General features: G+C 37.8%; 1 protein-coding gene across 1 annotated transcript in view; it reads right to left on the bottom strand.

The window, feature by feature from the left end:
- LOC150109348 (uncharacterized) overlaps positions 1-12,531 on the bottom strand; it is a 233,482-nt gene that overhangs the window by 208,216 nt on the left and 12,735 nt on the right. Inside the window, exon 2 of the mRNA XM_090407573.1 lies at positions 11,098-11,222. Coding sequence (XP_090263699.1) covers positions 11,098-11,203 — 106 coding nt within the window. The 5' untranslated portion in view covers positions 11,204-11,222. The remainder of the gene's footprint in view (positions 1-11,097; positions 11,223-12,531) is intronic.

Genomic DNA, 12,531 nt, shown 5'->3' with positions numbered 1-12,531 from the left:
AAATTCATTCACACTGCATGCAATCACAACATCCAATGGCAATCCATTCCAATCATGCACCACCCTATGAGAGAAAAATCTAGCCCTCACTCCCTTCTTAGTAGCATTCATTCTCAGCTTCTGAGGAAGCCCTCTTGTCCTTTCTCCACCCTCCATAAATTGAAAAATTCCATCAACTGAAATCCTGCATGGCCCTTTCAGAAGTTTGCAAGTCTCAATCATATCACCCCCCCCCACCTCTTTCTCCTGTTTGATAGTGTATGCAGTTGACAAATTTTCAAACTGTTCATAATCAGTATTCCACAATCGTGATATCATTTTTAACACTCTCCTTTGCACGCTCTCCACTGTATGAAAATGGAAACCAGGAGACCAGACCTGCACACAGTAGTCCAAGTGAGGTCTTATCAAGGCCTTGTAAAGAGGCAAAAGGACATTATTATCTCTACATGTGAACATTCGTTTCAGTATTGCAATTATCTTTTGAGTTGTATTTGCAATCTTTGCTATTTGGCCCAAAACTTCATCTTCCTATCTACTAACACTTCAAGATCACTAACCTCATTAATTTAGCAATGATTGATTAGATATCCAATGTCATATCATAATCTCACCAATAGAAATTCAGGGAGCATATTGCAAAGGTGGTGAAGGTAACCCAGAGGATTGCTTCAATACTGAGGACACTGACCTGCAGAGATAAAAGTCATTCCGTTGTATAAGACTCTGATCAGTCCACATTTAGACTATTGTTCTCAAATTTGGTCCCCAGGATTTGGAGAGGATAAATTAACTGTGTAAAAGGTACACAGGAGGATAATAAAGATGGTTTCAGGACTGTACAATATTAGTTATGAGGATCAGTTGAGGGAATGTGGACTATAGAGTTTGCTGGATAGAAGGAGGAGAGGTGATAGGATCGAGACTTTTAAACTGTTAAGAGGCAGTTACAGGGTTGACACTAGGGAGTTCTTTCATTTGGTGGAACAGCAGGAAGGAGCGATGACAAGGGGGCCATCCCTGGCAATTACAAAAGGAACCTGTAAAAAAGAGTGTGAGGAGTGGTTTCTTTGCATGGAGAGTGGTTGAACCGTGGGATGCATTGCCTGATAGAGTGGTGAGAGCAAGAACAGTCAATGAGTTCAAGGAGTGGTATTTTGTGTTTCCTAGGAAGGTTCTCCCACAATGAGTCTGTACATTTACTGACATTGAATTACATCCATTTTCCCATGCCCATAAATTCCAGCCTGTTCAAATCATTCTGCAAGTACTTCATATCAGCAGCATTGCTGATTACCCTACTTATCTTTGTATCATCAGCAAATAGCTGTATGTCACTTGTCAAATCCTTCCCAATGTATAAACCGAATAACAGTGGAACAAGCACTGATCCTTGTGGTACACCACTGGTTACCTTAAATCTTTCAGACTCACATCCCCCATATACTACTATTGATATCTGTCAGTCAGCCATTCTCTTATCTATGCTAACATTCTATAATCCAAACCCATATTCTCCAATTTATTCATCAGTCTACAATGCTATATTCTGTCAAAAGCCTTAGCAAAATCCAAAAGTATCATGGTCTATTCATTTCCCTTGTCTAGTGCCATGCTAACATTGCTATATAATGTGAGCAACTGCCTAAAACATGACCTTCCCTTATTAAACCCACGTTGCTCATTGCAAAGTAGAGATTCACTGTCAATCCATTTCTGAATACGAGCCCAAACCAATTTTTCCAAAATCTTCACTTTGCACCACCCTTGTGCAATGGAACTGCCATACATTCTTTCCATTCCTGCAGAATCTTCACTGTTCAGACTCATATTAAACAGCCTGATCAAAGGAAGTTCAGTTGAACACTCTTTTAGCACACATGCTGATATCCCATCAGTTTCTATTGCTGAATTCTCATTCAGTTTTGCAACAGCTCTAATATCTCATCCTCATACACCTGAGTTTCTTCATCCAGTGAAGAGGTAGCAGTAAGCTCAATGCCATATACACCAGGATGATAGCTTTTAAGAAAATGGGAACTCATTAGTTGAAGAACCTCTTCTCCATTTCTTATCCTCATGCCATCTGCATTTAGAAAAGTTATTGTTTCATAATCATTCTTTCTTTTACTTGCAGCATATCAATAGAATTCTGTGGGCTGTCTTTAGCATGCAGCACCAGTTTCTTTTCATACTCAGACTTTGTTTTCCATACAACAGCTGTGACTATTCTAGCCTGGTAATAATTTTCATAGCAGACATCATTCCAATGCACAAAGGATTCCTTCCACATCATCCTTTTCCTATGAATCTCTTGCTCAATAAGATTACACATCCATTTGACTACTGACCTATTTATTCTTTGAACTCTCGGGACACATTCTGATATCGCATCATTTAAGTATTGTTCAAATGCTTCCCATGCACTGTCGATATTCTTCCAATCCAGCAAACCAATCCCATTCCACTGAACTCAGTATACTCCTCAGCTGGTCATAATTTCCTGCTTTGTGTTCAGCATATAACCTTTTCTGAATGGAACATTCCTAAACTTAGTCACTTCCCAAGTGAGTACCACATGATCACTGCCACCAACCGGAGGCAGAATAGTTACGCCTTTAAATGAATAGTTACACCTTTTACTTATGCCCTCTGACACTACAATCAAATCTAACACTCTTTGACCTCGAGTTCTTTCTGTCACATGCTGCCTTGAGTTCTGGATACTCCTAGCATTTGTGTACAGACATTATAATCTACCTGCATGTTCTTTTGTATACTCTTGTCTGCAGTCTGCATGACACAGTTGGACAACTTGCAGATCCTATTCTTCTGTAGTGCCTTATTCATGTAGACATCTTTGGACACACTTGATGGGTTTGAACCGGATGAACACAAAGTCGAAATTGTTCTGTTCTCATCAACATTTCATGATTAAACTCATTTCCATCATTAACACAGTTATATAACATTGTTGCTCTTACATTTTCACTATTCCTCCCTTTATAATTTGGTTGCCCTGATTCTATGCATTAGGTTTCATACTAGTTAGGTTTTCAAGACTCCTGATACCAAATGCATTCTCTTTTATACAAATCCAATCTTCCCTCAAACTCAATGCACACATGCAAAAACTTGCATCCATTCCTTCTATACAGCCTACACACATCTAATCATTTGCCATCATAGCCCTTCTTCTTCTTAATTCATTTTTATCATATTGAGGTAACATACTGATAATTTTACTTTCTCACTCTTCGCTCTCTCTCTCTCTCACCTCTTCCAACAACCCTTTCATGTCCTCTCTCATACAGAATTTATCACTAGTTAAGTTGTTAATACTTACTACAATTACGATCTCAATTTACTTTGCTTTTCTGTTTTTGAATTGCAACAATGTTTGAATGGTAAAAATGTTACCATTGAACTAAAGAAGGGGAATGGATACACCATGATACTTTTAGATTTTGCTAAGGCTATTGACAGAATATAGAATAATTTTGTCAAATTCTGGAGTACAGTCTTTTCTGCTCCACACTTCCCTGATTATGATGACCAACCTACGATATTGAGGTCCATTCCTGCCCTTCAAATATACCAGCCTGTCTCCATCCAGGAGATTAAAGCAGCTCTTCCATCCAATTTCTCTGCCTCTGGACCTGATGGCTTTCCTGCGTCTAGGCTTCAGAAGGTGCCGTTGAAGATTCTTCAAGACTTGGTGGACATTCTCCTTTCCAGTAAAGTAATAGCACCATACTTACGTGCTTCAAGAACTATCTTCATTCCGAAGAAAGAAACTTCAAGCTGTGCATCAGACTTTAGACCTATTACCATCTCCCCTGTGTTACTTAGACTCTATCATAAAATATTAGTTAAACAACTTCAACATATACAGCATGATTATAGACAGAGAGCTTTTGCCCCTTCGGATGGCAGTGCCGAGAATATATATCTTCTTTCTTCTCTTCTCTCTGATTCCCAACGCCACCTTAAGCCTCTATATATGGCATCGCTGGACCTCCAAAAGGCATTTGATAGTGTCTCCCTTCCTGCTCTCCTTCAAGTGCTGTCTATTGCTGGATGTCCAGAACCTTTTCTTTCCTATGTTATGGAGCTATACTTGGGTAGCTCCATCACTATCACTACAGGGTCCCGTGCAACTCCTATTCCCGCAGTGCGGGGTGTTCGCCAGAAGAAGAGCCTAGAGAGTAGCCTATATGGCTAGGAAGAGAATGAAGAAACTCATCTATGATGCAGTTAAAGAAAAGGGGAGATAGAGGATCACCCTTTTCTTTAACTGCATCATAGATGAGTTTCTTCATTCTCTTCCTAGCCATATAGGCTACTCTCTAGGCACTTCTTCCTTTAATGCTATGGCCTTTGAGGACAATCTTATTCTTGTAGCCACGACTAAGATAGGCTTGCAGGAACTCCTTGACCAGGCAATTGACTTCTTCTCTATTCGAGGGCTTTCTATTAATGTAGAGAAGTCCTGCTCTTTAGCTCTTGTCCCGTCTGGTCATGACAAGAAGCTTAAGGTCGAGACTATAGAGTTTTCCCTGCACGGGAGGCCGTTGCATGCTTGATCATCATGGAAGAGTGGAGATACCTCGGTATTATGTTCACCCCAAAGGGAAAGTCTTCTGTCCCTTCTATACTAGAAGCTGGGATCGCTTCTTTGAGGAAAGCTCCTCTGAAGCCCTAGCAAAGCCTGTTTCTCCTTTCCTACTATCTCCTAACCTCACTTTTACCACAAGTTGGTGCTTGGTAGGACATATATCTCGGTACTGTCCCGAATGGACAGGGCTATCCATTCAGCCATGAGATCATGGCTCCGACTGCTGCCTGACACTCCTCCTACTGCATATTTCCATGCGAGGGTGAAGGATAGTGGGCTTGGGGTTCCATCACTTAGATGGCTGATCCCATGCCTGCAGCTATCAAGAATCGTGCAGTTAGAACTATCTCCTTCCCCATCTGCAGAGAGGTTTCTATAGCCCATTAATACAAGAAGACTTTAGGCAGGCTAAAGGCTGGTCTCATTATCAAGGTACTTTAATCGAGTTGGCACCCACAGAACACAAATGATGGGCATCTCTGTTGCGCTGTTCTGTAGATGGTGCTCCTTTAAAAGAGTCATATCTGGTGCCTCCTCAGCATAATTGGGTAAGGGATGCCACCAGACTCCTCCCTGGGTTCGAGTATATTGACCTTATCAGGATGAAGATCAATGCCCTGCCTACTCGAGCCCGCACAGCTCGATGGGTTAGTGACGACTCCAACTGTGGGGATGGCTGCCACTACAGTGAGACATTGTCTCATATAGCCCAGTGTTGCTTCCGCACCCATGGGGTCCACGTGAGGAGGCATGATGCCGTGCTCTCCATTCTGAACAACCGCTTTAAGAACAAAGGTTGGGTGACTGCGTGGAACCACATTATAGGACCTCTGCAGGTTTGCGTAAGCCAGACTTAGTGATTAAAAGAGGTAGTGACGTTTGGGTAGTTGATGCCCAGGTGGTGGGAACAGGGTGCCCACTAGCCTATAGCCATAATAATAAAGTAAATTATTATAAAAATAACCCAGATCTAGTTGGTAAGATACGGGAGGAGCATGGGGCAACTCCGAGGTTTACTAGCGCCACCATCTCTTTACATGTTGTATGGAGTGCAGATAGTTATAAGGACTTAAAACAGCTTGGGCTTACGCAAAAGGATATAAAAGTTCTTTCCTTGAGGGGCCCTACAGGGCACACTGGTGGCATGCCGTTGCCACCAGAGAATGACTACTATGATAACTCGAACAGGCATAGGGTGAAACACTTGTAAAGGCTTAGGCCTATATCAAGTCTGGACGAAATGTCTGGATGTGATGTAAGGATAGTACTGCCCATAAACAGTACAAAGATTAATAAAAAATTAATTAATTAATTAAAAAATAATAATAATAAAAATAATAATTTTAAAAAAATAAAATAAAAAAATAACAAGTGGTGTACCACAAGGATCAGTGCTCGGTCCACTGTTATTCAATCTGTACATTAATCCTATTGGGAAGGATTTGACAAGCGACATACAGTTATTTGCTGATGATGCAAAGATAGGTAGGGTAATCAGAAATGCTGCTGATATGCAGTCTTTGCAGAATGATTTGAATAGGCTAGAATTGTGGGCATGGGAAAATGGGTGTCGGTTCAATGTCAGTAAATGTAAAATCATTCACTTCAGCATGATTAGATATCCAATGTCATATTATATTGGTGGGATTAGACTAGAAGAAACTGATGAGGTTAGGGATCTTGGAGTGTTAATAAATAGGAAGTCGAAGTTCAGGGGCCATGTGGCAAAGATTGCGAATACAGCTCAAAAGATAATTGCAATGCTGAAATGAACATTCGCATGTAAAGATAAGGATGTTATTTTCCATCTTTACAAGGCCTTGATAAGACCTCATTTGGACTATTGTGTGCAGATCTGGTCTCCTGGTTTCTGTTGTGATTCTGATATATTGGAGACAGAGTACAAAGGAGAGTGTTAAAAATTATATCAAGATTGTGGAATACTGATAATGAAGACAGATTGAGAATTTGTAGACTGCAGACACTAACAAACAGGAGAAAGAAGAGTGATATGATTGAGATTTATGAACTTCTGAAAGGATCATACAGATTTCAATTGTATGAAATCGACTGAAGAAGATGCATTGTTTTTGTCAGAGAACCAGAGCAAACAGTAAATAGTCTGCTACTGGAACAAGTCAAAACTCAATGAAATTCAAACCTGGCATTATCAAACATAAGAAGGCATCAACAGAATAGAAATAGACCTAGTGGAATAAAAAGAAATTGGTAAACTACCAGATATACATAATAATGTTACAGATACAAAGAAGATAAACACAGGTGATATGTTTTGAAGCAACAAATACAGTATGTTATATTCAGGCAATAACTATCAGAGAAAAAAAAATAGCTATAGTATTCAATATTAAATACAAAGATAATCTTCTTGAATGGCAGGAAATATCAAGTGGAGTAATATGAGCATATAACAGAATAGGGAGCCAGACAATAAAACATATTTGTGCCTATGGTCCCACAGAAGATTCAGAAGATCTGCTAAGAAAAGAAGTCGGGAATCTTTTGAGGCATTAGAGAATGCGGCTGACACAACAAAAAAAAAAAAGGAAAGTTGGTTCTTGTTAGAGATGTAAACAGCAGAGTGGGAAATAATTATTAAACACAAAGAAATATTTTGGGAAGATTAGAGAAAACAGCAAAGCTAATACTAATGGTGAGTACTTGCTGGATTTCTGTTCAGATGTTCCAGCATAAAAAATTGTGCACAAATTCACCTGAAGAGAAGATGCAAGGAATAAGAAAAGTCTCACTGACTCTGTTATTGCTGATAGCAAGATTTTCACTCTGGTTCAGGACACAAAAATATACAGAGGATTTGAAATGGGAAATTATCAGTATTTAGTTTTGAGCAGGATAGAACTGAATTTCATACTGAAAAGAAGAGAGTATAAGAAAGTTTCAAAATGAATCAAAGTTGAAAGGCTTTCATAGGCGAACTGTAGATTCAAATACACAATCATTATTCAAGAAAAAAATTAAAGAGATTGAAAACATGAACCAAACCTTAGAGATCCAGTGGCAAAACCTGAAGAAAGCATTGATCAATTCAGCCACAGGGGCATGTGGTGAGGTTGTCTGTAAGGATAGAAAAATCACAACTCCCATAGTACAGGAAGATAACGAGACATTCAAGGAAAAGAAGGTAACATATTGAAAGTTTCCGGAAGGTAAGTCAGCTTATGCTCTTAGAGAATACAGAGAAAAAAGTAAGAAAACTGTGTAAAACTAGCTAAACCGAAGTCATGAGAAGACTGGTAAGAACATAGAAAATAAATATCAGGAGAGTGGCAAAATATTATGAGGCTATTGAAATAACTTAGAAATGGAGAACAGAGTACTATAAAAGGAATAAAAAATAAAATAAACATGTAACAAAAATAATAATATTAAATTAAAAAATAAAAAGTAAGAAAATACAATTGCCAAATAAAGGAAATGTGAGGGGAAGAGGCTCATTTAACAAGAGATTCAAAGTTCTATACAAAGTATTTTTAAAATCTCTAAAATTCTTATTTCAAAGATAGATAGATATATATATATATACATATATAGACACACACACACACACAGAGAGAGAGAGAGAGAGAAAATCCATTCTTAGCATTATGCTAAGCAGATCCATGTTTATTATTATTATTATTTGTGACACCCCCAAGGAGTCCAAAGACTATCACAGGAGGACACCTACTGTACAACTCTCTGTCTCCACTACTATACTACACAGAACCTCTACTACCAATCACCTACATCAATGCCATCTACTGCCCACAACCACTACCACCACAGCTAGTATTTTTTTTGTCTGTAAATTGCGTGTGTTCTGAAGGGCCGATTTGTCTGTATACAGTGTTAAATATTTATTTATATGATTTATACTTAAAGAGTTTGTTACTTGATTAAATCCTTTCTTATTCAAAACCTTATTCAATTAAAGTCCTACCAGCTGCTCTATAGTTATGTCGTTGCTTTCTCTATATTTTACTGCTTTATATCTTCCTATTATATCTTTCTATCGCTATTTTTCTTCTTCAGATATCAGGCCTAATATGCTTACATCTATTTATGTCTAGGACTGTTTCCTCTTCGGATACTGGCAAATTTTTATTATGCTGTGCCACCCAGTATCCTATAGTAGAAAAAGTTCTTACTCAGGGAGACAATACTAGACCCTTAGCCGTTCTCACACAATACTTTACTTTAATGCTGCTGTATAGATTCAGACTGCAGTCATGACCAAAATCTATAATTATATATTCTTTCTAATTTCTTCTCGCCAAAATAGGTGCTATTTTTACAAGTGGTAGTTTGGAATCATAATCAGGCATGATTCAGGTTTAGATAAATATGTCATGTTTATTGGAATATCTAAACACAATACACAAAAAATTCATACACTCAATTTGACTCAATACTAACTAAAAAGACTCGATTTAAGAGGTTAACATATTCTAAATTAATGAAAGGTCATAAAGCATGTAAAACACAATAACTGCATATTGGGATAAGCAAATGATAAACTAAAATTCCTTTCTGTAATCTATTCATAAGATAATATAAACAAACATTTTAATGTTACTCAGTTACTAAAATCCACAATTCTGATCTCAATAAGTTAATCCTATCACATACAATTACAAAGGTCTCTTCCAAACAATTCTTCTTACTCTCTCAAAGGAGGTTAACTTTCTAATTAGAGACTGTCCACAGAGTTCTTTAGAATACTGTCCTTAATTTCACATTCGCAAACAATCTTTTCTCTTCTAATGAATTTTATACACAAAATAGAGTAATTTTACCTTACCAAATTTTTTCCACGTCTTTCAGCACCACGTATACATCTGGTTACTTCTTGTCTATTTGCTGTCCATACGCCAATGTAGGAGGTTAGGCTATCTTCATTATTTCTGCTGAAAACGGACTTAAATTTTTGCGTTTCAGGAACAACTCGATGGGACTTCTCAGCGACGGCTTGATTCTGCTAGGACTGGAAATTTTTACCTTCAGCTCTGCGTAGAATCCTTCTCCATTTTCAAGAAAGCCTGCTGTCTGACATCTTATCTTAGCACAGACGCTTCATCCCCCCCCTCCTTTACGTGAACTCCTGCTAACTTCTGAGCCACCAAACAGGAAAACGATACAAGAGAGCTCTGACACGGCGCTCGTCACCTTTTATTCTTCATTAGAGCGCCCTCTTTTTCCTCAGTCCCCCTTTGCACACTACCCATATCTTTTCACCCCTTGGGTTCATCCCTTGCTTTTTCCCAATGCTGTTATGCTCTTGTATTCCCAGAATTCGCGTCAATATATGTTCCGCTTAAGCTACTGCCGCCAGCGTTACGCTGTACACGTGTAGTTTCATACCTTCCAAGAATTATTATTTAGTAACTATCTGGTGACTCACAGCTAATTTTACACAGCTTAAGTGAGGCTTAAATTAAGTCAGATTATCCCTCTTTTAAGACATACTCTAATAAAATCTTAATATGATCACAATAGATTAAATATATGGCACATGAAATAAAAATTGCAATTTTATACATAAAGTGAAGAAGTTTCACTTTTGATTTCAGCTGATGTGCAGGTATTTCTCTTTGTTAGTAAGTTTAGAATGTTAGATTCTGAATGAATGATTATTTTGCAAGATTCCTTTCAGGATCTAACAGGGGGATGAAAAACCCCAGTTTCCATAAGAAAAAACTCTGCTACTTCCATATGAGATCGACTAACTCACCTTCGATTGAAAAAGTCCATATAACGATTCCTCCCGTCATGACGAGAATCGAACTTCGAACTTGGCCTTTTCCAATCGAAGGGCGCAACTTACCTTCGTTCTTCCAATTGTGCTACGGAGGCGCTATATTATCACTGAAACTGATTTCTTGAGAAATTATCAATTATTTGAAATTAAAAAAATAAATAAATAAATAAATTCTAACTTCTAGAAATGACTCTCAGTAATTTTTTTTAAAAAAAATGGTAGCTATACTCAAACATTCAACAAAAAGCAGCATTACACTGTTCATGCAGACAGCAAACAATCTTAGCATTAAAACCACTAATACACTATAATGCTTGTAGTGATATCTTACATTAAGCTGGACTTCGGTGATACTCTGTGATTAGTAAATATTAATGCACTGAGAATAATCTCAAACAGATATGGATTATAAAATAACTGTTATCATAAAAAGTCTCCATGGAGTCCACAGTCTCACTGTAAATGGTCTCAAGTCACTCAGCAACATATCCATATTCAAATAGCAAGTTATTCCACACTGCTAATATTCACAACACATTCTGGAAATGTGTTCCATCGACTCGCATGTAATTGCTGTGTAAAAAATCTACTTTCTAATATTTAAAAAATATATTTTTCTCAATACAGCTATCAAAAATTTCAATTTGACATTCAAGATAAAAATGTGACTACTTAATCAAATAATTCTTAAAATCTATACCTTTCAAGTCATCATCAGATTCCCATTCCTTTCTATATCTTTTAGGATATTTTGACCATTTTCCTGGTGGGAGTGGTGCTCCATCTGGTCCTGATCTGCGTGGCATAGGTTTTGTAGGAGTATTTCTATAAGGAAAACTTTGCTTAGGTAATTTGTTAATAACAACATAATAAATCAAAATGAACTTCAAAGAGTATCATCATCACATTGCTATGAAGATGCAACACTCATCATTGGAGATCCTTAAACCATGTTGAAAGTGTTTTTTTTACTTGGTTATACTGTAGTATAAATTAAGGATGCCAAAAACTCATATTCTTGGTTTAATCCATTATCCAAGTGTAAGCAAACAAAGTTTGCACGTGTAGTATCTTCATGGCTGGGCTACTTGTATATAGAGGCTTATGACTTCACATCAATTACCTTAGTACCCCATAATGCACCGGCCTCGTTGGCAAAGTGTTTAGCATATCTGCTCTGCAGCCAAGAGGCTGCGGGTTCGAATCCCACAAGGGGCATGGATGATTCTACTAACCATTTACCACATGTACTGCGGTAACCTGTGTCCTAATGCAGTATGATCTTTGTCTTTGTGCCATAAAACCAAAAATAACAAACTAATCCTATAGTGCAAAGCATACCTCCTTTCAGACATGTATAATGCTATGCATTATGGGAAGAGCCACTATCCAGACAAGTTTCAACTTTACTGAAGCCCCCACTAATGAGACGTTAGTAAAGGTTGAAACTAGTCTGGATAGTGGCTCTTCCCATAATGCATAGCATTATACATGTCTGAAAGGAGATGCAGTCATTCACCTCTCTATATACAAGCAACCCAGTTGTTCACATGGAAAAAATTAAAGATGCCAAGAATATAATTTCTTGGCATCTTTAGTTGATAATATAACCAAGGTAAAAAACTTTCAACATCCTGCTTTGATCCAAAGCTTACTTTGGATCAGAGCAAAATAATAATAAGCTGATATATATTTTCGCTACTTGTATACACGAAATAAATGACTTTTGCATTACTTCAACCATGGTATCTCTTCTGAGTATGGCTCCCACTGATAGTAGCTTGCCTCCAGGGAAGTAGAGAGGTACTGCTCAGTGGCTGGTTTTTGCCTGTCACTGAGTGCAGCCACTGCTGAGTGCTTTGAAGTGATGATTTTAGTAGTGATCCTTTAGGTTCACTCAGTAAGATTTAGAGTGATCTTGTAAATAACTCAGACGTTTTGGAGAGGTATCCCTGCACTTTAACATACCTCAATAGAGGTCAAAACTGGTCTGGGTAGTGACCCTTCCCATAATGCACAGCTTTATACTTGTCTAAAATGGTGTGTTTTTTGAATTATAGGATACTACAGAAATAATGTGAAGTGATTAACATCTATATAAAAGTAGCCCAATCATGAAGATACTTCAGGTGCG

This window comes from Typopeltis vanoorti, chromosome 2, assembly GCF_054136105.1.
Source record: "Typopeltis vanoorti isolate ZY-2024b chromosome 2, IOZ_Tvanoo_1.0, whole genome shotgun sequence".
Lineage (NCBI taxonomy): Eukaryota > Metazoa > Arthropoda > Arachnida > Uropygi > Thelyphonidae > Typopeltis > Typopeltis vanoorti.
The sequence above is the reverse complement of the archived record's forward strand: the minus strand, read 5'-3'. Positions and strand labels throughout refer to the sequence as shown.